This window comes from Phyllostomus discolor, chromosome 4, assembly GCF_004126475.2.
Source record: "Phyllostomus discolor isolate MPI-MPIP mPhyDis1 chromosome 4, mPhyDis1.pri.v3, whole genome shotgun sequence".
Classification (NCBI taxonomy): domain Eukaryota; kingdom Metazoa; phylum Chordata; class Mammalia; order Chiroptera; family Phyllostomidae; genus Phyllostomus; species Phyllostomus discolor.
This window is the reverse complement of record NC_040906.2, coordinates 22,521,638-22,544,048: the sequence shown is the minus strand read 5'-3', so window position 1 is coordinate 22,544,048 and position 22,411 is coordinate 22,521,638. Positions and strand designations below refer to the sequence as shown.

The window sequence follows — 22,411 nt, the reverse complement described above, 5'->3', positions numbered from 1 at the left end:
TGACCACTGCACGCAGCATGATGTACAGTCCCGGGTGGATCTTGGCAGGGAAACTGTAAAGGTGATTGGAGCGGTCATTGTAGTTTGAATAGGGACTCCATTATAGTGTCTCAGTTAAATTTCCTCAGTTTGATCATGGCATTATGGTTATATAAAAGAATGGATTATTTAGGGTAAAGGACACAATGTCTTCAAATTACTCTAAAGTGGTTCAGGAGAAAAAGGTTGCATGTGTTTGTGAAGAGGGAACACAGAAAATGATACAACAAATGATGCAAATGTCAAAAATTGAGAAAGGATTTCTTCATACTATTTTTACAATTTTCCTGTAAATTTGAAATACCCAAATTAAATGTTAGACGATGCTACAGTGTTTGCAAAATCCACCTCTTTCAGAGTCTGAGATACCATCCAAATTGAGTTGTTCAGGTTTCTTGTTCTGGAAGAATTTGCAATTTGGACACTACATTCTCCCTAATACTAAAAATAGGGATTATGAAGTAAAACCTCTAATAGAGAGGTGATAAAAATCGTTTTTAAATCAGTATTTATAAATACTGTCTTCCTTAATATTTTTGTATTAGCTTCTAATAGGTAATCTTCCTTTTTCATAGGAAGAGACAAGACCCTTAATTGGGGGAAAAGTTCTTATATAAAGATTCAAATGGAGAATGGGAAATCACTTCTCAGGAGCATCTCAGAAAGACTGCATGTCTCACGCAAGAATACAGTGCAGCTGCAATTCTAACTGCTATGTTTAAATTTTAAGTATTTTGTTAAAAATTCCACTTAGGGAACAGTGCTTGCAGTTTAGGGAGTCTGGGAGTCTAGACCTCTCTGCCTCTCCACCCCAGGAGCCTGCTGTCGTCAGGACCATGCTCAGCAGCGGTCATTTCCTGGGTCAACGACCCTGATCCTGACGCTGTTACAAAATAAAGTATTAGTTTCCGAATGCGTTGGTCAGCAGCTGTTCCTTTGCTGATTATTTCAGAACACTGGTTCTTGGACAAACGCTGAATCTCATACTGGAGCAGGGCTTTGCTGCCACAAAAACTAATCTGATCGACTCCCAGGATACTTGTGAGTGATAAAGGGCCTACTTCATCCAATCCAATCCAGTGCCATCATTTTGTTCCATGTGAGGCTTTCTTCTTCCACTGAAGCCTGCAAACCTGCAGGTGTAGTGGAAAGAGCCCTTGCACAGCTATGAGGGTCCCTGCGTTCTAGACCAAAACACTCACCGTTGTATTGTGTAACTCGATCAAACCTCCTCTCCAGGCCTCAGTTTGCTTCCCCTTAATCCGTACCTTGATGCTGCCGGGAGGAGGACCAGCCGTTCTCCAGGTGTGCAGCTGGACACTTAGGAAACCTGAGCTGTTCCCTTGCCTCAGTCCCCACAGCTCCTGGGACTCACCAATCCCCACTAACTCAACTTTCTTTCCTCAGGATCATTTGCTCCCTCCTCAATGTCATTGTGAGCTCAGTTCAGATCTCCATCATTTCCCACCTGAATTACCACAACAGCCTCCTGGCTGGTCTTCCTTGCTCAACTGTGCGCACCACTCCTGCCTCCCTCCACTGCTGTTCATTCCTCATGAAAGCTGTCCAGTGCTATTTCTTAAAGTGAAAATACGATCATGCCCCTCCTTTAAGCCTTCGTGGGCTCCCTATTAACTTACATAATAATACCTAAACTCCTTAGCATGCACATAGACTCGGCTCCCTAAGATTCCACAGTGAACTCTTGGAGGGCTGCGAGTTTTCAAAATCAAATTCCTGTGGCTGGCACCTGGCACGGTGCCTGGCAACCAAAGTACGTACGTGGCAGAAATAAAAACTCAGATTAGTCATTAGTACTTAATTTTAATGACGGTGAAGAGTTTCAAGAAAGAACAGACTAGGATAGTGTTTAAAATCAACTTCTGAAAAATCACATTTATATAAAGGAGACAAAGCAGGCCAGAAGTCCCCAAAAGGTGTAGCTTGTATTATTGCACTTGAATAAAACACGCTGTCCAGGATACAACACTACTCAGGCCACGGACGGCCAGCAGGAGAGGACGAACACAGAGGACGAACCCTCAGGTAGTATTTATTCTGGACTCCAAACTCTCCAGTGGCCTCCAAAATATTTGACATTTTGAAACACTGAGTGAGAGCTCTTTACACAAACGGCAGCTGTGTCTCCGGCACGTTCCAGTTGTCCTGTGCCCTTTGTTCCAAATCTTGCGCAAGTTTGAGGCGCACCTGAGTCTCACACGGTGGGACACCTGTTGCACCCATAGCACCCGGGACCCCGGCCATGGCCAGTGGGGAAGGGAGTACATTTCTACTTGACACATTTTTAGGGACCAAAACCGTGGCTGTAGTTCACCTTGCAAGCACGCTTCATTTTGGTCATTTAGATCGGAACATGAGAAAAATTGTCAGTGACTGTGAACTGGCACTAAAGTAATTCCTAAGCTACTGGTACAAAATAAAGTTTAAATTTAAAAAGTCCCTGGCCACATTTTTGAAGTGGCATACCTGTATGTATAAGACAAAGGCTGTAAACTTATAGAAAAGATAAACTCTGACTTCCAAACAAATTACAAAATTGATTTTGCCCTTCCCTTGAGTGTTATACAGAAAAATGTAAACCCGTGGCCCTAGTTACCAAAAAAACACTCGTCCCCGTAAGCCGAGGAATGACCTTAAAGTTTGGCCTGAGCTAGTTTTATCTTCAGATTTTCTCCCAGTTTGTCCATGAACTCGAATGTATTCAAATAGTCAGAACGCTGCACGCTGATAGAGGAAGAAAAAGGAAAATATTAGTTTGCTCTGACTTGTAGCAGGCAGAAAAAAAGTCCTAGAAATGCTACCTCAAGTAGCAGCCTATTTATTTCTAGAGGAAAACTGATTAATGTTAACCAGCTACAGGTCTGGGGCTGAGGACTGGGCTCAGGTTCAAGGGGCTGACCCGGGCTACAGGCAGCTGCAGTCTGGCACCCTGCCTCCCCCCCCGCCACGCACGGCAGATGCTGCCACGCCACCCTACTTCTCACTCCTCCTTACAAAGAGATAAAACCTATGCTGGGTATGCGTGCTTTTACCCACATCCACACAAGCTGTCACATGTCCTTGACATTTTTAAAAATGATCTTATTTCTATAAGTGTCTCACTTAAAAACAAAAAGACAATGGACTAGCTAACATAATCCTGCTGATAGGTGCCTATTCAAACAGGCTACAAAGGTACCACACCAATAAGGACATTATTTTTTGCTGGAAGTTTAAGATCAGAAAAATGCAGTGATTTAGAATACCCTGGGGTATATTGACCCTGAGATCTGTGAAGACGCATAGCTGGGACACGGGATTGGCGTTCAAACTTTAGTGGTGTTCCTGCAGGTGAGTAGGAGTAAACAACTGACTTTGAGCTGAGTCTCTGATCAGCAACTAATCCAGCTGGGATATGGTTTACCGTTCCTCAAATATCCTGGGCACTGCGCAGCTCCTCAACTATCTGACTGCTGGCTAGATACTTAAGGCAGGGACTATGACCGACTTGGCATCTGATACCTGTGCTGCTTACTTTTCTTATCTGTAAACCGAAGAAAAAATAGAGGGGTGGAATAAAACGGCCTCGGGGGCCCCTTTGCTTCTGTCTATAATTTTGTTAAATTAAATGGAACCCTGTCACCCAATGATTGTCAACTGGGTCAGAGGTCAGCAAGCTACACAACTTGACCTGTGGACCCAATCCAGGCTGCAGCCTCGTTTGGTACGTAGTTTGACTGAAATGCTGACACACCCACCAGCCAGAAGCTAATCATCTACGACTGCTTTTATGCCATGGAGACAAAGTCCAATGGTTGCTTAGTTTTGCAAAGGCTGTATATTCCACCAAGTCTGAAATGTTTATAATCTGATCATTTATAGACTGTGTCTGCTGCTGACCCCTGAATTGGGTGATGAATAACAATTCATATACTTCCAAAAAGCACTGATGTTTTGAGCCCAGTGAGGGTAAGTGGCAATTTGACCACAGAGCTCAGAGCCTCTTATACTTACTTGGGCAAACCTTTAATACAAGCAGCCAAGTCCTTGGTCATGAAGCCAGCCTCAATGGTCTCAATGCAGACTTCTTCCAAAGCCTTTGCAAAGAAGCCAAGCTCTTTGTTGTTATCAAGCTTTGCTCTGTGTGCTAACCCTCTGGTCCAGGCAAAAATGGAAGCTGAAGGAGAGAGGGGAGGGGGACAGAAAAAATAAGCACACACACTTCAATCATACCAGCGAGGCATATTCCTAAATGTTCCCCTAAATAGATGATTTGTTATTTAGGTGACTGACTTCACTAGATGCTATCCACATGCACTCTAAATTTTAGGAGAGTTGGAAATATTTTATGAATAGAAACTTTTAAAAATCTGCATTTTTGTAGAAGGAATGTTTTTGGTTTTGTTAGAGCTTTACGGAAGCACATTTTCACGGTGTGGAAGCTCTTGAAGCTTAAGATATTTACTAATTTTCAAAAGGTCACAACTCTTCTGTCGCTTGTCTATATTGGTCTCTCCTCCTCTTTTCAGCCTGTAATCTCTTTTTAATGTGCTACCTTTGAGGCCAGGTTAGAAGGATCTATTTGTGCGGCTTTTAGATTCTTAGCAATGTGTGACATTTCACTGCACCAGAAAAAAGGGAAAATACCTGTTAACATTCTCTTCTGTAGTGGGTATTGTCCCACTCAATGGCAAAGCATATATTGCACATATATTTTAAGAAGCACATGACAACAGCTCTCATTAGTGGAACAAACTAGCTGTTTACCAGCTCTTTGCTGGTAATTTTACACACAAAGCACCTGGTAGCCAAAGGAACATGTTTTAAGTCCCTTTTTGAGGTCTCCACTCTGGCTGGAAATCAGTGTAGTAGCTAAACACTATCTTACCAATGGGATTGGTAGATGTCTCCTGTCCCTTCTGGTACATGCGGTAGTGACGCGTTACAGTCCCATGGGCAGCCTCTGCTTCTACCGTCTTGCCATCTGGACAAACCAGCACGCTGGTCATCATGCCAAGAGAGCCATAACCTGTAAGTGGTAGAGCATGAAGTATTGGCTTCGACTGCATGAGAGCAAGGGACTTAACCTTCACAGCTCATGGCAAACAAAGCAAACATCAATAATCCTTCCGCCCTGTGGAAAGCAGGGTCCTTGCTCCAGATCTGAGAGAAGAGTCTGCAAAGGCCGCACTTTTCCCTCCCGTGCCCATCTCAGAGGCACCTGCTCCCTGAGGAGGGGCTCAGGGTCTAATGCCTGCACCCCACCCTAGTTGTGACTTTCTGTCTACTGTGGCTCACTCTCCTTACCTATAACATGGGAATAACAAAACACCCACTTAATCGGCTGGTTGTGAGAATTCAATGAATACACATATGCTCATGAATAAACATGTGAAGTTCATTTATTCCTTAGAATAGCACCTGCCCCAGAGTAAGAGCTCCATACATTACGGTTATTCTTATGTGCAGATGCTTTACTGCTCTGGGAAAATAAAGATTAACGACTCGTCTTCTGCCATCACGCTGCTCACAGACTCACTGGGCCGGTAAGAGAAGGCAGGTTAAAGACAGGACAGGATGGACCTAAGGGCATCCCATTTGCCCTTACTGTCTTCAATGGCCCCACCAAGATGAGGCTATTCTGTGGGTTCCTATTTAGGGAACACAATTACATGCGGTTGATTTTTCTTCTTTTATTACTCTTTTACACTTGATTTCAAAGAACACATTTCTCCACTTTTGCTATCTCTCCAAAGTACCTGTGGAATTCATGCAAATTTATAATGGTCTGAGGGCAAGTAAGTAAACAAACAATTTTTTAAACTCGTCTTTGCTACAGTTAGAAATTTCTGTGTGGGGTTACTAGTCCCTTCCATATCATTGTGTTGGTCTGAGGCTTCAGCTAACTCTCAAATATTCACTGACAGGAAAAAAGTAGGATACACCACTCTCCTTGGTGAGTCTGTCCATCTATTAATGCTCGGGGACACTAGTTGGTACCACTGTCAAAACAGGAGACCGAAGTGAAATGTCTGGAGTGAGTCCAAAGTAGTTCTTGCCTCTAGAGAAGAATACCGCAAGGACAGCCCTGCTGTCTTTTAATCTGTACAGCTGCCTTGAGGTCACGTGTGTCAGGTAGGCTCTGCCCAGACAGCTGTAGCTCCAGGTACCTTATCAGTGTGCTGTTGGACCCTGCCCTTCACAACTCTGATTTCAAAGTCCCTTGAGCCTCTACAACTTGATATCTACATTTGAAACTCTGCTCCCTATGCTCTCTTCTTGTTGCCATGGGGACATTTAGAAATGATGGAATGACTCGGGTCCCTTATCAAGAACTCTGAGTACAAGGACATTCGCACCATGGAGTCATTACAAAGCAACCCTCCTTCCTCTACTGCGTGTTTGGATTTGGAGCAACCAGAGAGCAAACAGCTGTGGAATTCATTCACCCGACATAAAAATAAAAGTGATCTTTAACTGGGCTGATCTACTGACTTTAAAACTGGTATGAGGTGCTTAACTTTTCCATAAGAGAGAGAAAACAGTCCTTCCTGGGAAAAGCAAACATCATTAAAGTTGACATAAACATCTGTCAGGGGAGTTTCAAGTTGATGCAGCTGCCATGGTAACTGAAACTGAAGGGCAACTTGCTGCTGAGGAGATCCAGGAAGGAGAGTACCTATTGACTATACTGGATATGTGCCCGGGTTTTTGAAGTTCGAGAAGAGCCCTGGGCTTCTTTGCTCGACTCCTCCGTGTTTAAAGCTGAGCAGTGAGCACGTGGGTTTTACGTAGTGCCAAAACAGCCTTCAGGGCAGCAGGAGGGGCAGGAGTGCTACCTGTTGCCAGATGAGTGAGCTCTTGGGTTTCTCTTCAACCTTTTGTTTGGCTTCTGTGCTAGCTGATGCCCATCAACTGTCAAGCCGAGAGGAATCCTGTCTAGAGTCTGTTTCCCATCTAGTGGTCTGTCTGTCTGTGCATCACTAATGCCTCCTCTGTAAGAGGTGTCAATGTATCAAGATAATGGTTGTTCAAGGTCAGTCGAGTGCAGTGAACAGGGAAGGGGTCCAGGTAAGAAGTCTGAAGACCTGGATCTTCTCACTGGATGTATTCCTCTACAATTACTGCCCCTCTGGCCTCAGTTTGTGAAAGAAGGAGGAGAAAGAGAAGAATAAAGAAGAGGAAGAAATAAAAAGGGAGGGAGGGAGGGACATAGAAAAATAAGAAAGAGAGAGGAAGCAGTTGGACTAGGTAAATGATTTCAAAATTCCATTCTAGCTTCCTGCTTCATGAATATCGAGGCTATGTTATTAGGGGAATAAACATTTAGAATTTTTTTTAAAGGTATGAGCTTTGGAGAGAGCCCCCTTTGTCATTAGACAGCCCACTTCACCCTTTCCTTGCCGAGTGACCTAGTATTTCACGTTCTCAGGGGGGAATAAAGGCAGGGAAAGGGAGTGATGTTCAGACCAGGCAACTGGATGATCTGTTGGAGGAACCGCAACTTCAAGTGGGAGAAGAGGTTGAGAGATAAATGGTGTTAACGCATCCAAGGCTGGAGCCGAGAATCCCAACCCACGGGGTTACCCGCTGTGTGACCCTGAGGAGCGGCTTCCCCAGCCACAGCTTAACTGCCTCATCTGTCAGCTGAGAAGATGGACCTGGAGCCTCGCAGCACTAACACCACATGACTTTCACAGGCAAAGGGCTCCAGAATCCTCCTTCCTGAACAGGAAAACCACTGTGGCATCACCCACCTGCTGCAGGACAAGCTCCACCTCCATGCGGTCCTCCGGCTGCTTACCTTGGGCCACGGAGTCTGACTGGACGTCGCCGTCGTAGTTTTTACAGGCCCAGATGAAGCCTCCCTCTGACTTCATAGCTTGGGCCACCATGTCATCGATGAGCCTGTGCTCGTACCAGATCTTCTGGGCTTCAAACTTGGACTTGTACTGCCTGAGAAAGAAGAGGAGAAAGAAGAGAGGAAAGAACAACAACAAAAAGAAGAAAATGGGTTTTGTTGGGGACATCCTGTGCTTCTCCAGAGGGGGGATGGAAGAGTGGGGCGGAAGCAGCCTTTTTAGTAGGAGGAGCAGCACAAACTTGGGAACCTGATGCGTGGGTTCGACTCCCTGTCCAATCACTTTCCAGCTGTGAAACCCCGCTTTCCCCTTTGTGAGGGTGACTCTACCCAGTCTGGAGAGCTGTGAGAACTAAGCAGGGCAGCAGTTCCCCAAGCACTACTTTACCAGCTTTCAAAATACCACCGAGCAGCTTCTTGAGACCCAGCTTACATTAAGAATGTGGTAAGGCGGGAAAAGACTATTCTACTGCTTGATATCATCCAGGGAACCAGGACAGCTTCCTGGCTTAGCATAGGTGGGCAGTGGGAAGGGGAATTAAAGTGCCTCACGAAAGAGAGAGCAAATCGGTGCCCTGGCGTGAACACTCCCACCTAGAAAGGAGCTAGGTTGTCTTAAAATTTAATGCATGCTCACATGTTGCTAAAGTCATTATAAATGCAGGTTTCATTTCCAGAAACTACATTAGAGCAGAGTTTTAAATCACAACAATGGGTTTCAGGAAGAACGGAAATGGGCCCAACTCAGAAACTCGTTCATACACTTGAAAGATTAGAGCCTTCTATCACTAACAGGGTAACTTCTTCAAATGATACGTAACTCTGGTTCTGAAAACAGAAGAACATGAGACTCTTATTGGAGAACACATTTACCTTTGAAAAGCAACTTAAGAGTGACTTTGTTTCATTTATTTTAAATCTGTTTTGTTCTTGTCTTTAAGGAACAGTGATGGTTTTCACTCAATTTGTCCCAGAATCAAAAGGATAAGGATGCAATTTCTATACTATGAATGCCAGCTTGAGAAAAAAGAAGAAAAAAAACCAAAACTGTAGTTACTTGTCATATATCTCCTGAAAGATGTCTTTAAAACGCCCATCATATTTCTTCAGAATAGTGTTTTTGGTGCTCAGATACAAAGGCCAACTTTTAGACAGAGCCACCTGGAAAGAACTGTGTGCAAAATCTTGGATTGACTTGTCTTCATTGAACATCCCCATGGCAACACCACCGCCCTCTGGGGGAACACCAGCGAGAGAGAGAGAGAGAGAAAGGTAAACAGGGTATAGTTGTAACAAGTCCAAACCCATCCACTGCCACCAAGCCACCCGATTCCCAGCTCCCATGTCTAAGCCCAGGCTTCAGAAAGTCCCAGCCAGGCTCCCAACTTGAATGTCCCATGAGTCTCTGCAGCACATACTCCTAATTTGTGTTGAGAGGGCATTCGACAGATAGGAGAAAAATACGGTTTTTAGGATCCCATAGACACCGAAATAGCAAAGACTACTGATATAAACTAGAAATATACTCAAGAAAGGGTGAGTACGGTAACTGTGAAACTGTCTTGTCATACTTTTAAACTTTCAAATATGTACTTTGAACTCTAAGTGTGCACTCAATCCTGAGCCAGAGAATGACAGTTTTCCTGGTTCCCTGGAGGGTCCTGAACTGTCATCAGTAGGAAAAGTTATGCTACATGTGATCACTGGTGTTCACAACTCTTGTTAGCTGAACTCTGTTATTGCTGAAAGACTGGGCTCGAATCCATGCCCCTAACCAGGGCCAACTGCTGCTCAGAATGCGGAAGGAGTGGAAACCAGCAGAATTAGGTTCCATTAATACATTATTTAGAAGAGTCAAGGAAAACAAAGCTAGGTAACTTCTGAGTTTTTGTTTGTATGAGTGCTTTTCTGAGCTTCAGTAGTGGACAAAGAAGGTCCTCTGTTTTGAGTGGGATTTGCTATAACAAACCTCTTGAAGCGGCAGGATGGTGGGCAAGAAAAGGCAAAAAACAAATGTTCTACTTCCACAGAATAAACACTCAGGTGGGCAAGAAGAAGAACATTTCAGCAAATGTGTATAACACAACCATTTTTAAAAATTCAAACTCTATTAGAGCAAAGAGCAGGATTATGTGACAAGTGATTTGGAGTTATGAACATTTAATTTATATAATTTGTACACAACAGGATCCTGCCAACCTTCCTCTTGTGTTTTGAGAGGAATGCCTAATTGTGAACTTGTCTTTGCCTTACAGGCATTTCCAATTAAGTGGCTAATCCGTTCTGTGCCTTTATTCATGCCACAGAAGGACTGGAAACCGACTATTTTTTAATTTAGGTTTTAGCTGTAGTAACGTTGTAGATTCAGGTTGTACTTTTAGATAGCCACACAACTAACTAATTTTAAACAACCAAAATAATTGCCCAAATATCTATTAAAAATAATCAGGATGAACTCTAATTACGTACCTTCAAAGGTATGTACCAGGTACGTCTTGTTTTGGGATCCATCACTTGGTGTGTAGGTTATCTCCACTTTTCCAGGCCCAGGAACAACAAAATCAGTTGCTCTGTACTGTGTAGGTGAGAGGGAAAGGTATTACAAAACCAACAACTATTTCAACAGGTATTCCAAAGAATGGGAAAAAAAATCATAGAACAGAGCTGGAAGACACCTGGACAAACAGGACAGTGTAGCTCAACCTTCTTTTATTTTAGACACAGGGACAAAGAGGTCCAGAAGGTTCCTGAAACTAATTAGCGGCAGAGCAGTGCAGGTTACAAATCAATGCGAACTGGGTGCCTACCATGCACAGAGCAGTTTTCTGAGCACTGACATGGAAAGGAGAGAGAATTAAGAAAGCATTTCCCCTTAGGAAGCGTACAACCTAAGAAAGACACACAAAAGTGAAAAGCAAAGAAAGAGCTCTCAAAGATCCAGAGTGGGCATGAACGATGCTACGGGACAACAGAGGAAGAGAAGCGACACGATCTGGAGGTCAGGGAAGTCTCCCTGTAGGGGAAACAATAATATCCTGGTTGTAGTACTGAGAGGGTGAAGAAAGAGCTAATGCCTTGTCCTCACTATAGTGCAGATGCTTTGGGCAATCAACTAGTCTCATCTAATATCTCATCTGATTCTTCCATCAGTCTTACAAGGGAGGAACTGTGATGTTGTGGCAACAAGGCACCTAGGGGCCAAAGGCTTGACAGCTGGTCCTTGGACCTTCGGAGCTTAGTCTCTTCATAGTTATCATCACTGCTTCTGCCCGGCCCAGAACTCGTCTCTGGGAATCCATTCTGGAAGCAGCTGTGACAGGTAGATGACCCCTGGGGAAGAGCCATCTGAGGAGAGCCATCTCTCTCATGGGTGTGAGGCTACTCTAGTGGAAAACTGTGCCTGGCCTGCCCTAGGCATCTGTTAAATCTCTGCTGCATTGTACCTTCTTACTGACTTAGAAAGGACGGCTTTCAAGTCAGGCAGCAGCAGAAGCAGGCCAGGCCTTGGGTTGTTTTGTGCACAGCAGTACTAGTGACAGCTGGTAAGGGAGCCGCCAGGTAAGAATAAAGGTTCAGTGTCAATCCTATGCAGAACACTTCTGACATTCGAAACTCTTTATTATGGTAATTTACTCCCAGTCCTCGAAAGGAAGAAACGGAGGCACCACAGCAACGTTCATGCTTTGCGGACACTTATGCACATTCCAACAATCAGGGAATCAACCATAGGCTTGAGATTTTTCAACCTGGACTTTAATAAATAGAAGGATCGTTCTTCCAGGTGATTGGTGCCAAAATGGTAATTTTTTTAAAGAAAAGGACAAAAATGACACTGCTGAACTCCCGAGAACTCAGAATGGGGTTCCCAGAATCAGGAAGCTTGCAGCATTCCCATCCACACTGCCTGTGCTGGGCCTCTGGTGGGTACCAGGGAAGGGACCCGCCAGGACGAAGGGACAGTTTGAGCCACAGGATAGAGCACAGGGAACAACCCCTCAAGGACTGCCCAGTGACCCTGTCCCCAGGAACAGTGGGTGGTCTGCCCTGGCCTGCCTGCTTTTAAGGACAGCTACATCAAAGCCTCTGGATTTCAGAATCAGGGACTCTTGTTTTCCAGGGTCTTTTAACACACAAGTTGCTCTCTATGAAAGTCTGAATGCCTCAGTTTCAACAAGGAATTTTGATTTTGTTTAGTTGGCTGGCTTTCTGTTTAATTTGGCAACCTGCCTGCTTGTACAGAAATACAGAAACTAAACTTTCTTTTCCAACTAGGAAAGAACAGTTTTAAAGTGGCCGCTTTTAGCTACTGAGTCAGTTTTCCCTTTTCTGTATGTAATGATCACGTTTCATATAATCTGTGGTGGCTGTCAACCCTGCCTGCACACTGGAGTCACATGGGGAGTTTTAAAATGCTCGAATCCCATGGAACTCAGATCCAGCTGGTGCAGGGTGGGCCTCAAGCACTGGAATTAAAACAAAGGAACACATTACAGGAAAAAAAAGCTAAATAAAACAAACCCCAAAAAACCCCAAAAAACAAAACAAAACAAAACAAAACCCCCTACAAAGGGATCCTTTTAGAACCAGGGTTGACAACTACTGATTTAGTTGAAGCACTGGAAATTACCCATAAAGAAAATGTTAATATTATGTGGTTTAACTTAACAAAAAGTTAAAAGGAAAAAATACTTATGTTGAGATAGGAGCCTCTCTGTATTTCCTTCTATTTAAATGTGTAAATATGCAGATATATGCATTTCTCAGTTGTGCGCTTTGTTTAATGAAGTAGTCACCAGAAAAATAAAAGCACAACACACACAAATCAGAACTGCTGGGCAGCCCAAGGCGTGAACAAAGAACGGAAAACCAAATTATGCCTGCGTGACCTACCTGATCCCCATAGGCGTGACGACCTATGATGATGGGCTTTACCCACCCGCTCACAAGCCGGGGGATATTTTTGCAGATGATAGCTTCCCTGAAGACAGTGCCACCCAGAATATTTCGGATGGTACCATTGGGCGACTTCCACATTTGTTTCAACTTGAACTCCTCCACCCTCTTCTCATCGGGGGTGATGGTGGCACACTTGACACCAACGCTGTACTTCTTTATTGCTTCTGCGGCGTCCTTGGTGACCTGGTCATTGGTGGCGTCGCGATTCTCTATGCCTAAGTCATAGCTGGGAGGGAAACATCATAAGTGGAACTTTCCAGATAAACTGATAGGCGACTGAGGGTGCCACCATTCTATCTATCTCTGCATGAATGTGAAGGCTCTCAGTATACCGAAATCTGCCAAGTTTCGGCTTTCCTGCACCCTAGACACAAAGATGGCTGCCAACTGAAAAAAAGCACGGTGGGGCTGGACTGCTGGGCCCTGGCTCTGGGGTTGCCGTGGAAAGCTGTCTGGAAGGAAACTGAAGGGAAACCCTCAGGCTGGGTGCCCTTGCCTGCCTTCACAGTACAGAGTACACAGAAAACGACTGAGCTGGAGCAACCTTTTGCAGACTTCCTCCTGCATAATTAACATAAAAATGCAAGCCTAAACACCGCCTTATTTTTTCTTTAGTAAATATTGGGCTTTAAAAATGCAGGGGTCCGAGGGTTCGATTTTTTTTTTTCTTGTATTTTGACAACTAAAGCAGTGGGAGTTGCAGATGTGACATTCAGTGCCAAAAATCTATAGTGTCAATAATGAATCCTTCACTCCTGCCAATTCGTCCTACGATGAACCTTCCCCTAATTCTTAGGTAAGTCTCTCTGTTCTGAACACAGGCCCACAGTTTATCAGATAAGTCATGGACCCAAGCAAGAGTTGTATGCACCCCAGAGAGCTAGCTCAGTACACACCAGCACCCAGACGGCAAGTTATTCAGCGCTGAAAAGAAAGTTGGTTGTTCAGAGCATCAACGACGACTGTAAAGTTTTATCTAAGATGTAAGTTTGCCAGAAACAGGAGAACAAAGCAGTAATGTGACTATTTTGTTCTCCAAGTTTTTAAAAGTTTTTCAGCTTACATAACTTGCTGAACCATGAAGACTGTAGATTTCTCTTTTCACTCCTTGTGTTCCCTTAGATGTCCCCAACTCATGTTGCAAATACAAGGATAGGAATCTCAATGTCTCTCCAAATAAAAAGAATTGCGGGCTGCTTTGACCTTGGATAATTCACATAAGCTTGACAAAGCACGGACTCTCTTATCTTCTGGCAGAGGAAGCACTAAGTATCTACAAATGTTCACTCCTCACTCAAACCAGAAGTGTGGTCAGCAGTTTTCATGTTTTTAGGAACCATTTGTCATCAGGAGAAAATCTGTGGATTTTTTGCTTCTTTTTTTAACATTTCTAAGAGAAAAGGAAGAATAAATGACCTGGACCACTGTCTAGCCCACAGAAAATGAAACAAACAGATTGCTCCGCTCCCCTCAGAAGGAACCCCTCATGTAACAACAGCCGTTGTTCTAAATTTTAGAACCTAACGCTTGTTTGAACCTCCAAAAATTCCTTGGTCTGTAGCCCGTGAGACTTTTTTCTAGGTCTAAGGACTATCCTTTAAAACTCCTTATGCCTCTAGGCTATTCTAAAGAACTCTGCCAACTCACCTACGTAAAGTTCTGAAGCAGGAGAGCACTTATAAAAATTCTTTAACCTACTTGGATGATGCTTTTTATGCTTCATTCCCTGGATGTTTTGCTGACCTCTGCAGGCATTTGCTCCTTCTCCTGGTTGCAATATAGATATTATCTACAGTGTGACCACAGAATAATTAAAAAGGGTGTCTATTGATACTGTGTAAATCAAGTCTACCAGGGGTGTCCCATCTGCAGCCAGCAGGCCACAGGCAGCCCAGGATGGCGGTGAATGCGGCCCAATGCAAAATCATAAATTCACTTAATACATTATGAGATTTTTCTTGTGACCACGTGTCACAATGTATTTAGTGTGTGGCCTAAGACAACTGTTCTCCTTTCAGTGTGGCGCAGAGACACCAAAGATTGGTTGGACACCCTGGAACACCCAAGCAAATGTAACAGGTCCTCAGGCCAGTCTGTTGAACAATTCTGGGTCAAGGCGAACACACCTACAGTTGCCCGTAGTTTGGTTAAAATGTGACAGTCTTTAGCCACTTTCCCCTTGCAAAACTTGTGTCCCTACCTAGTTCAAATATTCAAAAAGCATGAGCCAGTTTATGAGAAACACAGGAGAAAAATGAGAGAATTCCACAGAGACTTTCACATCTGTCTCTAAGGACGTTAAACACAGGGAAAGGCTCAAGTCCTCAGGACAGAAATGGTTTAAGGGAACTGAAAGGTCAGTGTTTTACTCAAATAACTTGAAGGGTTCTTTCTGTACTATGACTGTATGAAAAGAACAAAAGGCAATGCATAAAAAAGGGAAAAGGTCCATTGTCTATAAGTACAGGGATAGAAAATTGAGCTTGAAAGGACAAAATTGTGTCAACCACATTGACCATTTCACAGAGGATGTACCTCCATTGTTTTCCCTTTTACAAACAATATTTGTGCTACTCTTTACAGGAAACAGAGGCTTGGAAAGACCTGAGAATCACATTTTTTTCCCCATCATTATTTCTTGTCTTCTGAACAGTAAGCCCAGTTTATCTAGCAACGTTGAATTTGAAGCAGACGACTCATGGGCATCTATTCGGGCACTCTCCCCCAAGAGCATCATTCCCGAGATGCAGCTGTATGTATGTAAAAAGGCTAGTTATGTCCTACAGTTGCTTAGGGTGCACTTCCTGGCTTTGCAGTGTGGAGGGATAGTCATGAGCCACATATACAGTGGTGACTCCATCCAATTCTGATGGAGCTGAAAAATTTCCATCGCCTAATCGTGCTTCAGCAGTCGTGATGTTGCAGTGCAGCACAAACACTCACCATGGTCACGGCTGCCTACAGTAGCCAGTGCAGGTGTGTAGCGGAGGAGCCGCAGGGGAAAGAATTTGTCAACCCAAAATATATCTCTTTGGCGTAAGGATTATTTTAGGCTGGTTAATTCTGAGAAACAACAGACACGGGAGAAGCTCTAAAAGCCAAATAGAAGTAACCTCTTGCAAAAGCATTTAGATTTGTAAGAGGAGTCTCCATATGTTAAGGGTTTCTCCCCAGGTATTCCAGGAAGAGCGGGATGACCTCATCTCCAGACTCCTGTCTTTTGTCTTCGGCCAAAGACATTATATAAGGTGGTGATTTCAGCCATGTTGGAGAGTTACTATAATGATATGCATAAAAAAGGTATACATATTAATATTATTAGACTTTTGTTTTTTTCTTTAAGCTATCTTTTATTGCAGGATGTCTCAGACAAGAGCCCAGGAGGGTAGAGGGGAAATTACTCTGCCTCCCCTACAGAGCAATAGGCTGTATCATTGAGACGAGGTGTGTAGTAGGTTATCCCACCCAGGTTTGTGTTAAGTGCGTTCTGTGGTGTTTGCACAGCAACAAAACTGCCCAACCACACACTTCTCAGAACGTATCCTTGTCTCGAAGCTGCGCAGACTCTAATTCCTTTACCTGTGAAGGTCCAATTCCACATAGGGAAAAATGAGTTTTTCTTTAATCAACTCCCAAATGATTCGTGTCATTTCGTCTCCTTGCATCTCCACCACAGAACCACCACGGATTTTTTGAGACATTTTGACTTCAATAAACCTTTAAAAAGCAAAGAAGAAGAGAAGACACGCATCTGATCATTTATTCCATGACAGTGTTACCAGTCTAATGGGGTCTGTTGCTTGAGCACACCAAAGCCCGATCAGAAAGGAGCAGGAGTTGGCAGCCAAGAAAGTACGACTTGACTACTTGAGGGAGCAGCCCGCACCCAGAGTCATGGGTGAGCTAAAGCTCACAGACCTGGCTTCTGGAGGTATATGGAGAAAAATCATTACTTATGGGACTAAGGGAGCTGGGGTTGCGGTCTCTGAGACTGGCCAGTGCTAGGGTAGGGGTCACTGGTCACTGCACCTGGCCCCCGTGTCAGCCATGGGATCGCTGCCTCTGGTTTCCCCACTTTTCTGGGGCTGGAGCTAAAACACAGCTGAGGCTGAGATGTTATCTTTGGTTTAACTGAAACTCTGTCCTTGTGGTCAAAAGACTGAGGCTTTGTTCCTAAGACTGTTTAGTGCGGACCATAACCTCATTGTCTTGAGGGCTTAATAATTACGAGAGTGGGCACGCAAGGGAGAAGGAGGAACGTGAATCAGTGTGCTGAGTGAGGCCACTATGAATCAGAAGGAAAAGAGAAAAGGTCACATTAAAGAAATCAAGTTTCTGCATGGTGACAATAGTATAAAAACAAAATATAAACATTTAGTGACTAAAACAATAATTCATAATAGCACGACTGCATATAGAGCTAATAATAATTACATTTACTATTAAAACTGAGCATGTTCTCTTCATGAAGTATTGTTGCCTGCTTCACGTGTGGTTTGAGTCAGCCCTGCAATGGCCCAGAAGGATGGGAAGTTTTCCTATTTTACTTTGATGAGAGGAAAAGTAGCTTACCTAAGGCCACCCAGCTAGAGCATCAGGCAGCCTGACCCCATCACATGCCCTTAATAGGGTAATCATTATTTGTGACTATTGGTTTGTCTTATAAAAGATTATTTCTACAATATCATGAACACTTATTCAACTCCTCATTTTAGTGGGCCCTCAAGATGAACAGAATGATGAGTGCTAATAGTTCCCCACTTTTAAGAGACTGTTTTGGTTAAAATAATTACCTTTGAGGAGACATGACTAGTTCTTATTGCTTACATTTAAAGAACTGTAAGTGTAAAAGTGAAAAATGAAAAATTCCTGATGGAACTATGTTTTCCTAGAGACAAATATTGGATCCTGAGGATGTGGACCTCAATACAAAAGTGACTTCTCAATGAGTGAAATCTGCACATACGATGCCTTCTCAATGAGTGAAATCTGCATATACAAGGCCACTGCTCAGGACCCAATGATGCCCCTGTCCTCTTCCTCCGTGACTCAATTCCCATTCTGTTTTCCTGGCTGCTGATGGGCAAAGGTAAGCTGCCAGCAGGTGGCATAGGGAAGAACTGTCCGGGGAAGAGAAGTCATTTGGAGAGATGGGGTGTGGGGTCAGCAAATACAAATCCATCTGATTCTCAAAAAGGGCAGGACAGGGGTGCACACCATTTGGAAGAAGCAAGACTATGGGGCTTAAAGGTCACATCCTACGTGTGTTCCCCAAAAAGCAGAGGAAGCCCTGAGCCTCTTAAAGATATCTATTTCCTTTCATCATGCTCTAACGGAAACTCTTTTCCCCCAGCAACACCACGGCAAATAAAAGCAACAGCCATGCTTTTATTCCCCTGAATATATAGCTGAGGACTGCAAAAGTATGGAGAACTGGCTTTAAAAATTATTAGGCAAGAGGCCTGTAAACAGTCTCACTTGAAAAGCTGAGCTCTAGTAATTTGGCCTTCAAACTAAAAAAGTAAGCCTCAGTTTCTTGTGACAAGCCAGGGTGAATTTTCTACCCCAAGGCCCTTTTCACTTCCCAAATTTGAAATTCTAGAATGCTGCTTATTTGTGTTTAGGAGGTTCCGTAGACCATTCCTAGGCAACCATCTGGAACGCAACTAGAATTTAAAAACTAAACAAACTGGCATAGATGAGTCAATTACTTCCCATGTGTAATTTCAAGTATAACTGATAGTACAGCTTAAAGTGTATGGTTCAGTCATGCTGTCAGATCCCACTGTCTCATCTGTTCTGGTTTGTAACACAGAACAAAACAAAAAAGAGGCAGCCAGCTTATCTTGGTCTTAATACTACATTTCCATGGCCACATTCCTACACAGCATTATGCAAGAGTTATGACTTGGCTAGTGTTCCTCAATAGCAAATAAAATTAATAGAAGTTTATATACCACACTTGAAATTTCAATACTGAGTGATACTATTTTTTAGTTAATTGTTTCCTTCTTAGTTGAAGTAAATGTTTTGTGCAGTAATCTTTCTGTATTCATAATGCATAACTGAAACATTTCAGGCTTTCCTCACATTACTTAACAAAAATTTTACCACCTTTTAACTGAACAATGGAAGTTTTATGGGTTTACTACAGTGTAGGAAATTATTTTATTTCTTTTAGAGTTGAAATCCATGGGGTGGGCTTTAGGCCCCACTGGGTTTATTTGTCTAATCTTGCCCTTCAGATTTTGGTCTCCACCCAAACCCCCACTTCAAAAGGAAGGACTTTTCCACAGACCAGTTCATTTTGTCTGAGTGCAGCTAAATTCCAACCTGCTGACACACTTGTGCAATTCCAGAAAATAAGCCTGGACTAATACAGAGTAATTTAAGAAAAAAAAAAAACAACTGTTCACTCTAATATTATTTCCACCAACTCCCAATTTTTTAGCCATTTTTTTAGCTGCTTTCATGAATTACAATAATTTCTGGGCCAAGAAAAAAAAAAGTCTCTTGCAGAGAAGACACTGGACTGCCAGAAAATAAGGGAGTTGCAATTTGCTTTTGGAAATATTCTTGACTCATTCCCTTGCAGTGCCTGCCTCTAAGATCTCCAGGACCAATTAAAAGCAGTATTGCCACATCTAAGAAAATACGGAAGGGGAGAAATTGCTAATTCTTACCACGGTGGATCAACTTCTAATCACTCCAACTCCTCTTAGTCTTGTAGACTCAGCTGAGTGCAGTTTATCTCCTAAAATAAACCCAAACCAACTGAATAAAAAAAACAACATACAAATGCCTCCTATCTGGAGGATTTATTTTAGACAGCCCGGTTTATCCGGCTTAAAGTAGATTGCAGAATGAACCCAGAATGGCAAAGGGCAGTTTCAGGTCTGCGGGCACCTTCCAAATAAAGGTTACAGGAGTACCAATATCCGCCTGCACACAACTGCACACAGTGCAGGGTGCGTCCATGGGTGCGCCCCAGGTTCGTCGCCCGTTAGCTGGTCTTGGGGTTTGTACGTCCTTAGGGGACGCTGCGACCAGGCGGCTGTTGGCCTGCACATGTCCTTGTGGCCGTTGTGCGAGAAGGTTGCAACCACAACTGGCCCAGTTCCTCCTTCCGGGTCTCCACGGCCGCGCCTTCCCTCTCCGTGGCCGGACCTTTAAACGGGTGCCGGGAGTCGGCCAGGGAACGCCTTCCCCAGAACTTGAGAACCCTGCGGTGGCCGGTCTCTCCTTCACTCCCCACTCCGCCCCCAAAGCAAACGGGCGCTGGAGCTCCTCCCCCTCCACGCCCCCCAGGCGGACGCATCCTCCGGGTTGTGGTTGCGGGAGTTTGCAGCACACGCCCAAATCCTCTCCTTCCACCTTCCTTTGCTTTCAGCTCCCATTGCCGCACGTTTACTTCCACCTAAACGCAAGCCTTAGATTCCTTGCAGCTTCCCACCACTAGGTTTTGTTTTCCGCATGCAGACCTGGGCTTCGATACAACTTGCTGCCGCCCAATTTCACCCTCCCGAGCCCAAGAGAGCCCAAGAGCCGGTCTTTTACACCTCCATGAACCTAGCACCCTCTCCCTCCTCATTTTCCTTCCCCACGTGCAATACCTGGACTTCTTTCTCCCTTCCTTGAGACCAGAACTCGCTGCTAAGCTCCTCCCTCCACACCCAAGACCCGAGCTTTCTTTCTCTTTCCCCATTCCAACTACTGTACTGGCGTACTCAGAGTCTCCCCCAAAGACAGGGACCCGCGCCGCCCCTAGTAGCCTGCGGTTACCTGCAGGGGAAGGTACCTGGCGATGCACCGCGGGGCGCCACAGCCACTCACAGGATCAAATTCACAGGTGCAAATCCCAGCAATCGCAGCTGGGTTCCAGCTGTTTCAGCGTCTGACTCAGCCTCGGCGAAACCCAAAGACCAGCAAGGGGGAAGGCTTTTCCTCTACAAGGCCTTTGTCCCCTCCCGGCCCTGCCCCATCAGCCCACCTCCTAGAGCCCCGCCCCCGTCCCCGCGCCAATCGCTGTGTGGTGGGCGGGGCAAGGCTAGTTTTCTGAACTTGAGGGAGCAATCTGCGGAGCATCCTTCACAGCGCCCAGGGCGAAGAAAGGAGCTACAGCGACTCTGAACTCGGCTTTGGCTTTTAGTGGTGGAAGTACACGAGTGCCACCTGCAGGCCGGGAAGTAGAGCGCGCTGGGGCTGGTGTTCTGACAACCGCGTGCCAAAGGGCATCCTGGACTTTGTAACATCCTAGGGACATGAGGAGTGAGTTTCCAGGCCCACAGTAAAGGCAAACTGGGAGACAGAGCGCCTGGACTAGTCCCTTTCCTGGCGCTCCCCAAGGTCCTGAAACACCTTTGGCCCAAGAAAGAGTGATCCAGGCAATGAGTGTGGGCTGCTTTTGGGGTTACTCTTCCCGCAGCTAGAATGCAGAGGATTGAACATTTGCACAAGCAGGCATGCCACAGTAATTTCCGCCACCTCCAATAACTAAGCCTTTAGAGCGTCTGTACCTGTACACTGGCTCCCCCTTAACCGCGGTTTCACTTTTGGTGGTTTCATTTACCTGCGGTCACCTGCAGTCCTGAAAACATGAATGGAAAATTCCAGAAAAACAATTCCTGAGTTTTAAATTGCACACTGTTGTGAATAGCATAATGAAATCTCCAGTTGCCATGTTCTGTCCCTTCTGAGAAGGGAATCAATTCTCTGTCCAGAATATACATGCTGTATACTACAGAGCTACATACCCCCTTAGTCAACTTAGCAGCCTGCTGGTCAGTTATCAGGTAGAATATCTGATGTTGTGACATCCCAGTGCCTGCGTTCAAGTAAGCCTTATTTTACTTAATAATGGTCCCAAAGCCATTTACATAACTTTCATTACAGTACATTGCATTACTTTTCTATTTTATTATTATTTGTTGTTAATCTATTACTGTGCCTAATTTGTAAATTAAACTTTATAATAGGTATGTATGTTTAGGAAGAAAGCTTGGTATTATCTATGGTTTCGGACATCCAGTGGGGGTATTGGAATTGATCTCCCCTTCCCTCCATGAAGGGGAACTACTGTAATTCCAATTCCAATTACATACTATAAATAATACCAATCATCATTGCATTAGAAAATAAAGATAATGAGGATAAAGTATTATCTGGGTTCCAGAGAAGTTAGATTAAAGATGTGGAACTTGAGAAACCAGTAGCTTCAAAAAATATTTGCCCCTCCAGGTAATTATTTTTTGGTGTACTCCTTACTCTTTAAAACACAGTGGTGAAGGAGTATTTTAGGTAGTGACACAATAGCATGCTTGTGTATTGCTTCCTGGGATTTAATGTCCCCAAATATACTTTTAAAAATTATGTTTAGTATCAGATTATTACAATTATTCTCATTGAAGATAAGCTGATAGGAAGGGCACCACGCAAGGTGCATTTTTGACACTAGAGGGCACTGGTATTTTTCCTAAGAGAAAAGGAAGAAAATACACAGCATTGTGCTTGATTTTTGAGGTGGATTAACAGAAAGTAGCTGTCACCTCCATTTAT

At 44.1% G+C, this 22,411-nt stretch overlaps 1 protein-coding gene across 2 annotated transcripts; it reads right to left on the bottom strand.

Moving 5' to 3' along the window:
- Nucleotides 1-1,843: 1,843 nt before the first annotated feature.
- Nucleotides 1,844-20,824, bottom strand: IDH1 (isocitrate dehydrogenase (NADP(+)) 1). 2 transcript variants are annotated; one of them, XM_028509520.2, is made up of 10 exons: nucleotides 20,639-20,804; nucleotides 19,540-19,610; nucleotides 16,436-16,573; nucleotides 12,791-13,082; nucleotides 10,370-10,475; nucleotides 8,958-9,135; nucleotides 7,844-7,995; nucleotides 4,928-5,068; nucleotides 4,054-4,216; nucleotides 1,844-2,784 (listed from the first exon to the last, which is right to left on the bottom strand). In XM_028509520.2, the coding sequence occupies exons 3-10, from the start codon at nucleotides 16,555-16,557 to the stop codon at nucleotides 2,694-2,696; spliced, it is 1,245 nt and encodes a 414-aa protein (XP_028365321.1). In that variant the 5' UTR covers nucleotides 16,558-16,573; nucleotides 19,540-19,610; nucleotides 20,639-20,804; the 3' UTR covers nucleotides 1,844-2,693. The 2 variants fall into 2 exon arrangements, with proteins under 2 accessions (XP_028365321.1, XP_035878854.1); XM_036022961.1 differs by lacking the exon at nucleotides 19,540-19,610 and having other exon boundaries at nucleotides 20,639-20,824.
- Nucleotides 20,825-22,411: the final 1,587 nt, after the last annotated feature.

Excerpts from the sequence above, each read along its gene's own strand:
- IDH1 (XM_036022961.1), bottom strand. The coding sequence starts at position 16,557 with ATGTCTCAAAAAATCCGTGGTGGTTCTGTGGTGGAGATGCAAGGAGAC. Across the intron at positions 5,069-7,843 it reads GTCAGACTCCGTGGCCCAAG|GTTATGGCTCTCTTGGCATG; the intron begins GTAAGCAGCCGG and ends TACCACTTACAG. Across the intron at positions 2,785-4,053 it reads TGTATTAAAGGTTTGCCCAA|CGTGCAGCGTTCTGACTATT; the intron begins GTAAGTATAAGA and ends TTCCTCTATCAG.